General features: G+C 30.0%; 1 protein-coding gene across 2 annotated transcripts in view; it reads right to left on the reverse strand.

Moving 5' to 3' along the window:
• Positions 1-12,014, reverse strand: part of Ctu2 (Cytosolic thiouridylase subunit 2) — a 102,338-nt gene that overhangs the window by 37,354 nt on the left and 52,970 nt on the right. For both annotated transcript variants that reach the window (XM_035353124.2, XM_035353123.2), the window contains 2 exons: positions 9,931-10,082; positions 506-641 (listed from right to left, as the gene is read on the reverse strand). In XM_035353124.2, the coding sequence (XP_035209015.1) occupies positions 506-641; positions 9,931-10,082 (288 nt within the window). The remainder of the gene's footprint in view (positions 1-505; positions 642-9,930; positions 10,083-12,014) is intronic.

Consider the following 12,014-nt stretch of genomic DNA (forward strand, 5'->3'; position numbering starts at 1 on the left):
GTTTGGTAAAAACCATCGAAACTAGTCCTGCGAAAATTTTGAAAATATAACGCTGATTTTTGCTGTTTGACTTCTGAATTATTATTTTTTGTATTAGAAGTGCGAGTTATACGCCAGAATATATGGTATATAATAATGACATAAACAATAATAATTTAGCATTTGGTTGTTTTATCTCTCATATTAATCATCACATCTTCACTGATGTTACTTCGAATGTTCAAATTCTCCCCATTCCAGATGCTTTATTTTCTTAAACAGAGTTTTATTATTAAGCTTATCTTAAACAGAACTTTGTTATCTTAGTTTATTATCTCTGAACTTTATTAGCTTATTATTTAACCCCTGGCTTTATTATATTAAACAGAGACTATAGCAGTTCTAATTTTTGAAAAATTTAAAATCATGATTATAATCTATCATACTGCATTAACAATTTCTAAATTCAAATACTAGACAGTAAAATATTAAACTTCTTCTTTCATACATTAATAAAATTACTCACTGTGTCCAAACAAATCTGAGAACCTCGACCTAAAGCAATATCAGATAACAATTCAACAGCAAGACTAGACGCAGAATCTCCAGTAAATAAAGAACTGTAGCCACTACGACTAGCTATTTCTGTCATTAGCAATAACCTAAATTAGATGCATCCTGTTAGAACTTATGAAGAATCACATTGTAACTTGATTATATATGAAACAAATGCATGGAAAACATGTATGAAATGAGAAAAATGTAAAATAGAAAACTCATCTAAAAATGTTTTTGTTATAATTATCTACAAAGAAAACAATTTACAATACCTATTTCTATTTTATATACTAAGTTGGTTTTAGATTATTTATGTTTTGTTAATTTTAAAACTTGATCTGCATAAATAAATAATCAGTAAAAACAAGTTTAAGATATTTCTGTAATCATACAAATAATTATAAGCTCTGATACCTTATCAAAAAAATCTCAAAGCTCTAGCAATTCATAACTTTGAAACAAAGCAGCACATGAGTAAAGAAATAAATTGACGATCAAAAATTTCGGTTTGAATTGTACTTAGCAGTCAAAAATATCAAAGCTGAAAGCTCTAAAAATTTGAAACTTCGCAGATGACTCATGATCCATATGGGCTTTTACAAAATATCATCTAAGAATTCAGAACTGTTATGGATTTAATTATTTCTATAAATTTCAAACTACAGTTTTTGTTAATTTTCTCTCACTTTTTCCATTTGAGGGTCTTTATGCAACTGTCCATATTTTTAACCATATTTTAACCATATTTTAACCACTGAAATCTACGAAGATATGGGTAGATGTGTTTTGGGCCTCAGATGTTATTTTCCATATCTAGTAAATGTAACACAAAGCAAGAAATGATTATTATTGAAATTGCTGTATCTTCAATTATTAACTTCTTAGTTATTTTAATAATTATTAATATGGCTGAGGCATATTTTACTAAAATAATTTAAAATTTATACCACAAAATTTCAAATGAACAAGAAACATTACAAAAATAAAAAACTTAAAAGCTTAGTGTTAAAAGCTACCTAAAAATACAAATATTCAATTTTACAATAATTAAAGAATTCAGGATTCTATCACTGCTATCACAGTATCAGTTCCTACAGATATAAAAGGTTTGGTTTGGTTTGGTTTATTAATTATGGCAAAACACACTAGAGCTATCTTCCTAAGGGGAGGAATGCCTTCGTGGAGGACTTTCTAAGGGAAACTGGCTCGTATACACGTTACACATGGGGAAAACCATGAAAACGTCCATGCAGCCAGCCCGTTTGCAGGATTTGAACCTCGGACCGAACTACCAGTGTTCAGCGACTTTACCGCTCGGCCGCTGGTGGGCTCAGATATAAAAGGAGACTAGCAAGTTCATTAATCCAGCTAACAGAAAGCACAGAAATATGAAGACAATATAATTTATATAATATTGAATGTTATGAAGTAATTGGATGTTATCACTATGGAAAATATGTTCACAAAATTTCTTCAGTATGCTGTTTATTCGATCATAAATGGTATTATAATGAAGTGGAAATGTGCGGGAGTTAAGACTGTGCAACCACAACCTATTGACCATTTAATCAGACTATAGATTTTTTTTAAAGGATCTGAAACCATGGGATCAGTAGTAAACACTTATATCAATTGCAAGATGTGTTTGCATGTAACACTACCATAACAATTCTATCAAAACTTCAAATTTTAGGTTTCCACGGTTGAGCAGGTAGATATAAACTGAGCATTAATACAAACAATGACATATACTGTAAAACTAGATGGCATAGGTCATGACAACATGTAGTGAGATTCATTGCTCAGTAACACACTAGCAATCTGAAAGGCACATGCTAGATGAACAGTGCTTAACTAACAGAACAATACTTTCCTAAACTGAAGTTTGTCATTAAGAGCGTAATGATTTGAGATCATTTCCCAAGATTCATATTGAGTTCCCAGGTTATTATAAAGGTAATTATGGCTATCTTAGACACTGTACAGCCTATACTGTAGTCACAGTTTGACATGGTCAGACAAAGAAATTTACAAAGAAATTTCTAATCTACAGTATAGTTAACATAGCAATTTTATTTTTTATTCATGAGAATACTTGGCTGATGAATTAATTGTAATATACAATTGAACAATATTGATGAATTAATTGATTACTTGTAATATTACATATATGAATATTAATCATTCATCATATGCAACAAGGTATCAATTTTGCGACTAGTGGAAACAAACAAATTAAATATGAATCTGAGCTTTCCATTTTGAGTATATGGACCATTTATGAGAAACAAACTATTAATTCAAAAGAGTTGAAAATAAAATTCGATTCTTTTTTAACAATAAACTTATTGATTTATACAAATATTTTTTAAAATAATAATAATAACAATCATGTTTATTTACAGAAAAATATTTAGAAAAAAAAAGTTTAGAATACCTAATATGAATAAAACAAGCTTACACTTTACAGAGTATAAATTTTATAAATTATAACTTTAACTTTATAACTTTTAACTTTTATAAAAATAAAATGGATAAATAGCTACAAAAGCATCAGACATTTTGCCTTGCTTTACATATACATCTGGCAAATGACATCTAAGTTTTAGACTAACAGAGCTACTCAGAGAACAGGAAATGAAAAAGTCATTGCAAATGTAAATCATCAACTTTTTACTGCGGAAATTTACCAGTTAGAAAGTTGCGAAAGAATATGTTGAATATTAAGATACTACTTGACATTAATTACAGAGGGGAATAAAAACATTAATACTGGGAGAGAAAGTAAACTAAATGCAATAGAAAACTTTGCACATAAAGACTGGAACACACAAATACTTTCATTACTAGCTACGTTAATAACATTAATCATTACTTACATGGACTAAAACGGAACAATAATACTAAAAGTGATTGATTTGTTGATGAATCCCATTGAAAAACCAATTAAGAAGCCCTTCAAATTAATTAAATTCTGCATTAAAAACTTCAACAAAATTCAAACCTTTCACACCAACTACGTTGGAATTTCAGAATATAATTTTATTAACTTAGTGGGATAAATATGTTCTACACAATATAGTAAATTTATGCCCATTCCATGTGTGGCTGTTAAAAGTATTATAAAAATATGAATTCATAGAATCTATTAAGAAACTTTTATTGCTTGAATTAAGATTCACATGAAAAAAATTATTTAAGTATTACAATAGGGCACCCAATAATACACCTGGAAGTAAAAGTTCTTCCTAAAATTTACAGACAATATATATATATATATATATATATATATACATACCAAGTTGCTGATGATTTCTGTGCATCTGAAAATGTGAGTTTTTGCTGTTTTATTTCTCATGTAGCCATGAATATAAAAATGAGAAAACAGCACACAATCAAGTGCCATGATTATACTGTCAACAGCATGAAAACTGGAAATGCAGAATGTTAAAATAACCTCCAAAAACTACAACAATAACAACAACAACAACAACAACAACAAAAAATTGCTCCAGAATTTTAAAGATAAATAAATCTACTGTTTGAATGTCTCCCAAACATTAAGAAAACACTAGCTAACTCACACTTGGGTGCTATAGCAGTAGATCACAAAAGATTGTATTTCAGAGAAGACTCTATTTAGTGCTGCCTTATCATGAGATACCAATCAAGTACTTTCATGGAAGCTACAGTATATTGAGCATATAAGACTTGTAACAGGCTACATGATAACAGCTATATCTCATTCAAAATTAAGCCAGTATAACCCTTGTAAACTAATAAAATGAAACAAAAGTTTTGCATGGATCAACAATCCCTTTTCCTAGATGGTAACTGAAAGGTAAAGAATCAGTTGTTCTTCCCAAACATATAAAGAAATATGAGATAAAAATAAAGGGATAAATTGTTTGCCGACCAAATAAAAGATTTATTCAAATCTTGGGATTTGTACACATCTCTGATCATTAAAAGTGAGTAATTTTATGACCATCAATGAAAATAATTAAGAACCTATCAGCAAATGGGAATTGAATAAATTAAAACGGCTGATCTTTGGAATATGGTAACAGGTAGTTTGGCGACATTTTGGAGGCGATAAAGGTTACTACGTAGGACTTTCATAATAATGTGAGAAGTACTCAGTTCCGATTACGCATTATTTTGTATGAGGGAAATGAGAGATCATGAGATATGTCATGTGACATTAATGGACGAATTATAGTTCTTTAATCGGAAAAGGGAGTAAAAATTTGGAAAAATATCTGTAGTACTATATTATTTTGTATTAAGCTTCACTGTGTGTTGTGTGAAATAGTGTTGATTAATTTTTGGATTGCATGGCGCTATCTAAAGTGAATTGTAAATTTTTAATGCGTTCATCTGATAATTCAAAAGAATTGGTTGAATGGTGTATGAGTGTAGGTTTAATTGCGGATAAGTATGAATGTCCAAAATGTGGGAATGAAATGAGATTGTGTGAAAGGAAGGATATTACAGATAAGTTTGAATGGCAGTGCAAGAAATCTGGTAAAAATGGACATTTTGTGAATGTCCAAAAGGAAATGTTTGTGAATGTACAAAAGGAAAAAAACACTAGAGGTCCTTTATGTAATTGTAATGAAAAGCATCCTAGTCACACGTATGCCATTCCTTGTATTTATACTGCAGGAGATATTATGGTAGTTAGTACAAACTAATTGTCATGCCAAACTAATTACGAGGCGTGGTTGTCTCAGATGTGGATTTCCACAAACTTCAGGTAGTACACAATGAAACTGAGAAGAATTGTAAATGCTCACTACGTGATTAGAAATAAAGTGATCCATGATGATTGAAAATCGACTTTATTGTGGACCATATTTCTAAGTACAGGGTTGCCACGCTACCTGGAAAACCGGAAAAAGCCAGGGAATTTGAAAATTGACCAAAAAAAGAAGGGAATTTAAATATTTTAGTCAAAAGTTGAAGAAGTCTGGGAATGACATACTGCGATCCCGAAAAAGAGTTTTATGCCAATGTTGGAAGTGATCACATTGTTGGCGAATTATGTATCGGATGAGCATTATTCAGGCAGCTGGTGCAAAGACTTTCTTTGACTGGCGTAGAGCTAATTTTTGCAGCTCCAATCAGATTGTCTTTTAGAAAGGCAAAGCAAGTTTCGGTTAATCTTTGGATTATGGTAACTTCGTGATTTTTGGCGCAAATTTGGCAACCAACCCTGCTACAGCAACTTCCTAATTCTTTTTTCGGCGCCATTTTGTCTTCACAAAGTAAAGACATGTTTCTTTTTTTTTTTATTTACTCAACATTTTTTTTGAACAATCTGCTAGCCAAATTATGCTTATGCTAGAAATTTTATGGAACAAAAGTTCTTAATCCTGACGAATATTAAATTGGGAGAAAGTGAAGAATCGCAAACTCCTTACCGCATTTTTAAGAATTGCACATACACGTAGACCTATTTTCACTTAAAAAAACATCCCAGAATTGCACAAAATGACATTGCGCACACTCTTGACTTTATCCATGTACACTTCTTTTTTCTCATAAATTAGAAAAATTTGCACAAAAATGCAGGAAAATTTTGTGAATCTTTAAAGTCGGTAAAAAGGACATATATGAAATTACCTGATTGCGAAAAAGTATATACCCTTTCCAAGGATAAATATTTGCACGTATAAAATAAATAAATATCCAAAAACTTTTCCCTCTAAATTATCCATTATAAACATCACCTGCGAATTTATAAGGCAAACATTAAAAATAATTGCAAATACTTAGTGTGAAAATATTTAACTTATTTCCATGTTTGTTTACTTCTACTGAAATGTATTCCAAAATGCTACAAACGCATAATTCACAAAATCACTATCATTTAATTAAAATATAATTAAATTAAAAAACACTAGTTAAAATATAAACAAACACATTAAATTAATAAAAATTAGCTTAAAATCTTATTTAGTTTAAACTAATTTATTGCTAATAAAAATTTTTGGCTGATCTTTAGAATATGGTAACTGGTTGTTTGGCGACATTTTGGAGGCGATAAAGGTTACTACCTGGGACTTTGGTAATAATGTGAGCAGTACTCAGTTCCGATTACGCATTTTTTGTTTGAGGGAAATGAGAGATCACGGGATATGTCATGTGATATTAATGGATGAATTATGGTTCTTTAATCGAAAAAGGGGGGAAATCGGGAAATTTTGTATTTGGCTTTATTCTGTGTTGTGTGAAACAGTATTTGTTAATTTTGGGATCCCATTGCCCTAACTAAAGTGAATTCGAAATGGGTATTTAGTGGGATTGAAAGGGGTAGTAATAAGTGTTTCTTTAAGGTTGTGCGAGATAGAAGTAAAGATGTTTTATTAAGTTATTTATTTTACCCGGTACCTTGCTGTGAACTATAAGTATGATTTTAAAGATCCTGAAACAGAAATAAGAAAAGTTTATCGGACACGTAATCAAGATTCTGAAGAAGATTAGGTAAGTTAGTATTTTTAATTATTTGAGGATATTATTTTTATGCATTGTTGTAAATGTAAGGTGGAAGTAAAGTAATTTGGTATTACTGGGAAAATTGTTATTAGCAATGATTTAGTTTAAAGTAATTAGGATTGTAATCTAATTTTTATTAATTTAATGTATGTGCTTATTTATATTTTAAGTACTGTTTTTTAATTTAATTATATTTTAATTTAATGATCTTGATTTTGTGAGTTATATGTTTGTAGTATTTTCTAATACGTTTGAGTAGTATACGTTGAGTAATTTCATGCATTTTCGTGAAATTTTTCTAATTTATGAGAAAAAAGCAGTGTACATGGATATAGTGAAGAGTGTGTGCAATGCCATTTTTGTGCAATTCTGGGATGTTTTTTTTAAGTCGACATGTACATGGTTTAGTTATATTTTAATTAAATGATAGTTATTTTGTGAATTTTATGTTTGTAGCAATTTGGTATACGTTTCAGTTGAAGTAAACGTGTATGGAAATAATTTCAATATTTGACACTAAGTATTTGTAACTATTTTTAATGTTTGCGGTATAAATTCGTTGGTGACGTTTATAATATAATAGATAATTTAGAGGTAAAAGTTTTTGGATATTTTATTTATTTTATACGTGGAAATGTTCATCCTTGGAAAGGGCATATACTTTTTCGCGATCAGGTAATTTCATATATGTGCTTTTTACCGAGTTTAAAGATTCACAAAATTTTCCTGCATTTTCGTGCAAATTTTTGTAATTTATGAGAAAATAGCAGTGTATTTGTAATTTATGAGAAAATAGCAGTGTAGATGGATAAAGTTAAGAGTGTGTGCAATGCCATTTTTGTGCAATTCTGGGATGTTTTTTTAAGTAAAAATAAGTCGACGTGTAAATGGTTTATGTGTATGTGCTATTCTGAAAAACGCGCAAGGAGTTTGCGATTGTGCACTTTTTCCCAATTTTGCAGTTAATATTTGTCATGATTAAGCAGTTTTGTTACATAAAATTTCTAGCATAAGTGTAATTCGGCTAGTAGATTGTTGGAAAAAGTATTGAGTAAAGAAAAAGAAAAGAAACATGTCTTTACTTTGTGAAGACAAAATGGCAGCGAAAAGAAATAGAGGGTTGCTGTAGCAGAGTTGTTCGCCAAATTTTCGCCAAAAAATCGCCAAGTTACCATAATCCAAAGATCACAACCATTAAAACAATTATCTATGCCCAAATTTTGCTTCTATTATGATATTCTAAGATTAAAAAATTCTCTAAATAGAATGCATTATTACTAAACAAAAACCTAATATTTAACAGTTATAAATATACTGTTTGCCAAATGATTCTTTTGATTACAATTGTTAGATTTACTGATGATTATAAGTTTATCACCAATTTCGAACTGTAATGCCTAACCTAAAAATGGGCTAACAGTACCAAATCAAGAAACCACTATGATTATGTTACCATGCAAACATTACTACATCTCACTCTATTTGCCTGAATGGTATTGTCTGAAAATGCATGATTGAAATGACTTCTTCTTGAAAGTGTCATTATACTATATTACTATAACAGCTAAACAGAAATGTGGAAAAGTAACACGGTCACTGCCTTAACATGAATTTTACTAGGTTCATGGTTATTTTCAGGCAAAATATAGCTTTTTTTTTTTTTGTTTTTTAAGTCCAGAGCAACAATTTGCCCTGAAGGACTATTAATTTCGTTTTGGCATTTTGCATTGAAAACTATAAACAGTGAATCACTTTTTAAATTGTTGCCACCAAATATTATCGCCCTGTATTATATTTAAAGAAATTAAATAATAAAAAATCTGCATGAATATATGTATGTTTCTCACATTGTGATAAAACAATGGTACCTAGAGCCATCAAAATTTGAATAAAGCGATCTTTCATAGAATACGGGCATGTGGAAGCCCTAATTTGAATTTGAAATTTGTTTTATTATCGATTTCATATTTTGTAACACTTCAATGAATTTTTGATTAAAAAACTAAACGATTTCAAAGCAAGCAATGGCAACACTGTACAAAAAAAAAATTTTTTTTTCTTACTCCTAGCGCGTGAGACTCTGTATCAGAAATTCTAAAGATATGTTCATTTTCAAATTATTTTGCAATATTGCTGTTTGACTGAATTTTATGGTTTGCATACGTAGAACATGATATTTAATAAATAAAGGAAACACACAAAACATTAAAAAAATGCCCCTTTGGACGTAATTTAAAATCTGAAACCTTTCAGAACGTTTTTTTAGGGGGGGGGGGTTACCTAAGAAGAAATAATTAAAAAATTATGTTTTCTTTAAATAAATGAAAAAAAGAAATATTACCGTTTTGGCTGCTTAATTTTGTTTACTGAAAACAAAATTTAAGCTTTATCATCACCTGCTGTGTTTTTATAAACTATTAAAAATACTAAAATTACATAAAAAAAACCATAATTTTTTTAACAAATATTAAGGAATTTTTCTCAAAGAAAGAATTTCAGGGAAATGTTCTTAAACAGAAATATACAGGCTTCGAGAGGCTATAATTTATTATCATAACATGTAGACCAAGAAAAAATAAATCATTTTTAAAATAAGCTAAAAAAAATCCTTTAAAAAATAAACTAGTAAAAATGAGACTTTAAAAAAAAAACTAAGACATTTTAAAAACACATAACACATATATGTAAAGTGTTATAATATAAACATGTTTAAACTACAAAAAAATTAACTAGAACTATTAATAAACTATATATATATTAATTTTATATAAATATATAAAATATATTTTATATACATATAAATTATTTAAAACTATTTTCAGCATGCACACAGTCAGTAAATTAACCCAACATTATTTTCCCAGTAACTAAAAACAGATTTTAGATACAAACCTTAAATGCTTAATTAAATCTATTTTTGAGGACAGTGGTACATTAGTAAAACATTCTTCCATCCATTTTCTCGATCTGAAGCAAAAACAGTCCTCTTCAGAAAATTTTTCAAGAGGCCAATAAAAATCTTCATTTTCATTTAATCGATACACCTAAAAATATAAAACAGATAGCTGCTATGTAAAAGAAGATACTAATCACCACATCATAATGCATATCTTAAATTTTATGCTATTAGTCTATCAATCTAAAATAGGTTTGAGAATAAAAACATAACCATACACAGAATCAATACTTCTGTTGTGAAAAGAAAAAATAATGTTATTAAATGCAAAGAAAAAATTAACGCTGTTGATCAATTTTAAATGGATCTATGTCTTCTAATACTCTAAGAACCAAATGATTTCATATTCCTATACAGGACATGTATGTGACACTTTTTGAATATATTTTGAATACTTTTTGAAAAATTTGTCAAAGGTAAAAATATGTCATATATGAAGTTACATACATAAATTTATATGTATCAATGAACATTGGCACACTAATAGTATTATACATACACACACACACACACACATATATATATATAGAGAGAGAGAGAGAAAGAGATTCATGATATGTACAAACTTTTGAGAGGGGTAGGTTACTCAATGACAAACTGAGATCAGATATCAAGATCAAGATCAATGCAAGGTCAAAAACACCATTATCAGGTGCAAGTGTGCAGAGTCCATAAGAATGAAATAACAAATAAGGGAAGAACATTACTTTGTTCAACAAATTGTAACAATTGTGATATTAAGGAATGTTACAGAAGTTGTATGAAATTTTAGCAATAAGTTGCAACACAAGCCTAACACTGGTGGCACATGGAAATGTGGGCTATTCCAGTCACCTCAGGCTTCAGAAGCATGTGACAAAATACTCTTCATAGTACACCAGACTTTTCATGCAACTCTAGGGGGAAAAAGTCTAAAAAGGAGAGGTCTGATGATCATGCAGGACACTGAATGAAACAAACATGCCTGTTCCATTTCTATTTAAATGTCTCATTTTAAGCAATTCGGAAGGCTATGGCTTAATGGGGTGGGGCCCTATAATGTTATTACCACATATTTATTGTACAATTGCAGAATCTGTTGGTAATTTAACAGTTCAGGCAAAACATCCTTTAAAAAAAAAAAAAAAAAAAAACTTTACCCCTGTTTAAAGATATGGGTGTATTAGTGGTCACTGCCCCCCGTAATGCCGGACTAAATACAAAGTACAAATCGATGATGGGCTCCACATGTTCATACAGTGTGGGGATTCTCCATTGTTCATACATTAAAGTTATGTACATTGTAGTAACCATCCCTCATGAAGTATGCCTCATCTATGAATAAAGGTTACATACAGAAGTTCGAAAAAGGGGATTAACCACTCTCTTCTGCAGATACCACTCAGAAAAAGCAACTCTTAGTGGGTAATTATAGGGCTGCAGTAGCTGCACATGCAGCTCATGATATGAGTACAACTTCAAAATCATCCAGATGGTGGTTTTAGAAAGACCGAAGTGAGTAGTTGTAGCTTCATGTATTGGCATATGTAGTATTTTCTGCATACCTTATCTGATTTCAGGGATCCATGAAATTTGTATCTGATTCAAGGCATGTCCCTCAAAGATACCATTTTACATAATCTTGCAACCATGCAAACATTTGAGGGGTCAGAATATGTCTCACTGAGTAGCAGTTCTAGTACAGATAAACAGCAGTTTGCCTGTTACACTCAGCAACTGCATATGCCACATGAATATCTATTAATTCCATATGTGTGAAACTTTTCCTCTTACTACCTCTCCAGTTGGTTGCTGAATGAATAGTTTTTCTGCATAGACATTTTACTGCTTCCCCAACAGCTTCCTTTATTGCATTACAATCTGATTCATATATTTATACGAGTATATCAAAAGTTGTATAAAATAACAGAAATGCCTTGAAATTAGAGGATTAACAAATAGCATCGTGTAACATAACATGAGCTATGGTATTTAAAAACGTTCATACCATCTTTGTAACCCACCAGTATTCTAAATGTAC

This window comes from Stegodyphus dumicola, chromosome 2 (assembly GCF_044657685.1).
Source record: "Stegodyphus dumicola isolate Sdum_Otavi_A_Nest chromosome 2, ASM4465768v1".
NCBI lineage: Eukaryota > Metazoa > Arthropoda > Arachnida > Araneae > Eresidae > Stegodyphus > Stegodyphus dumicola.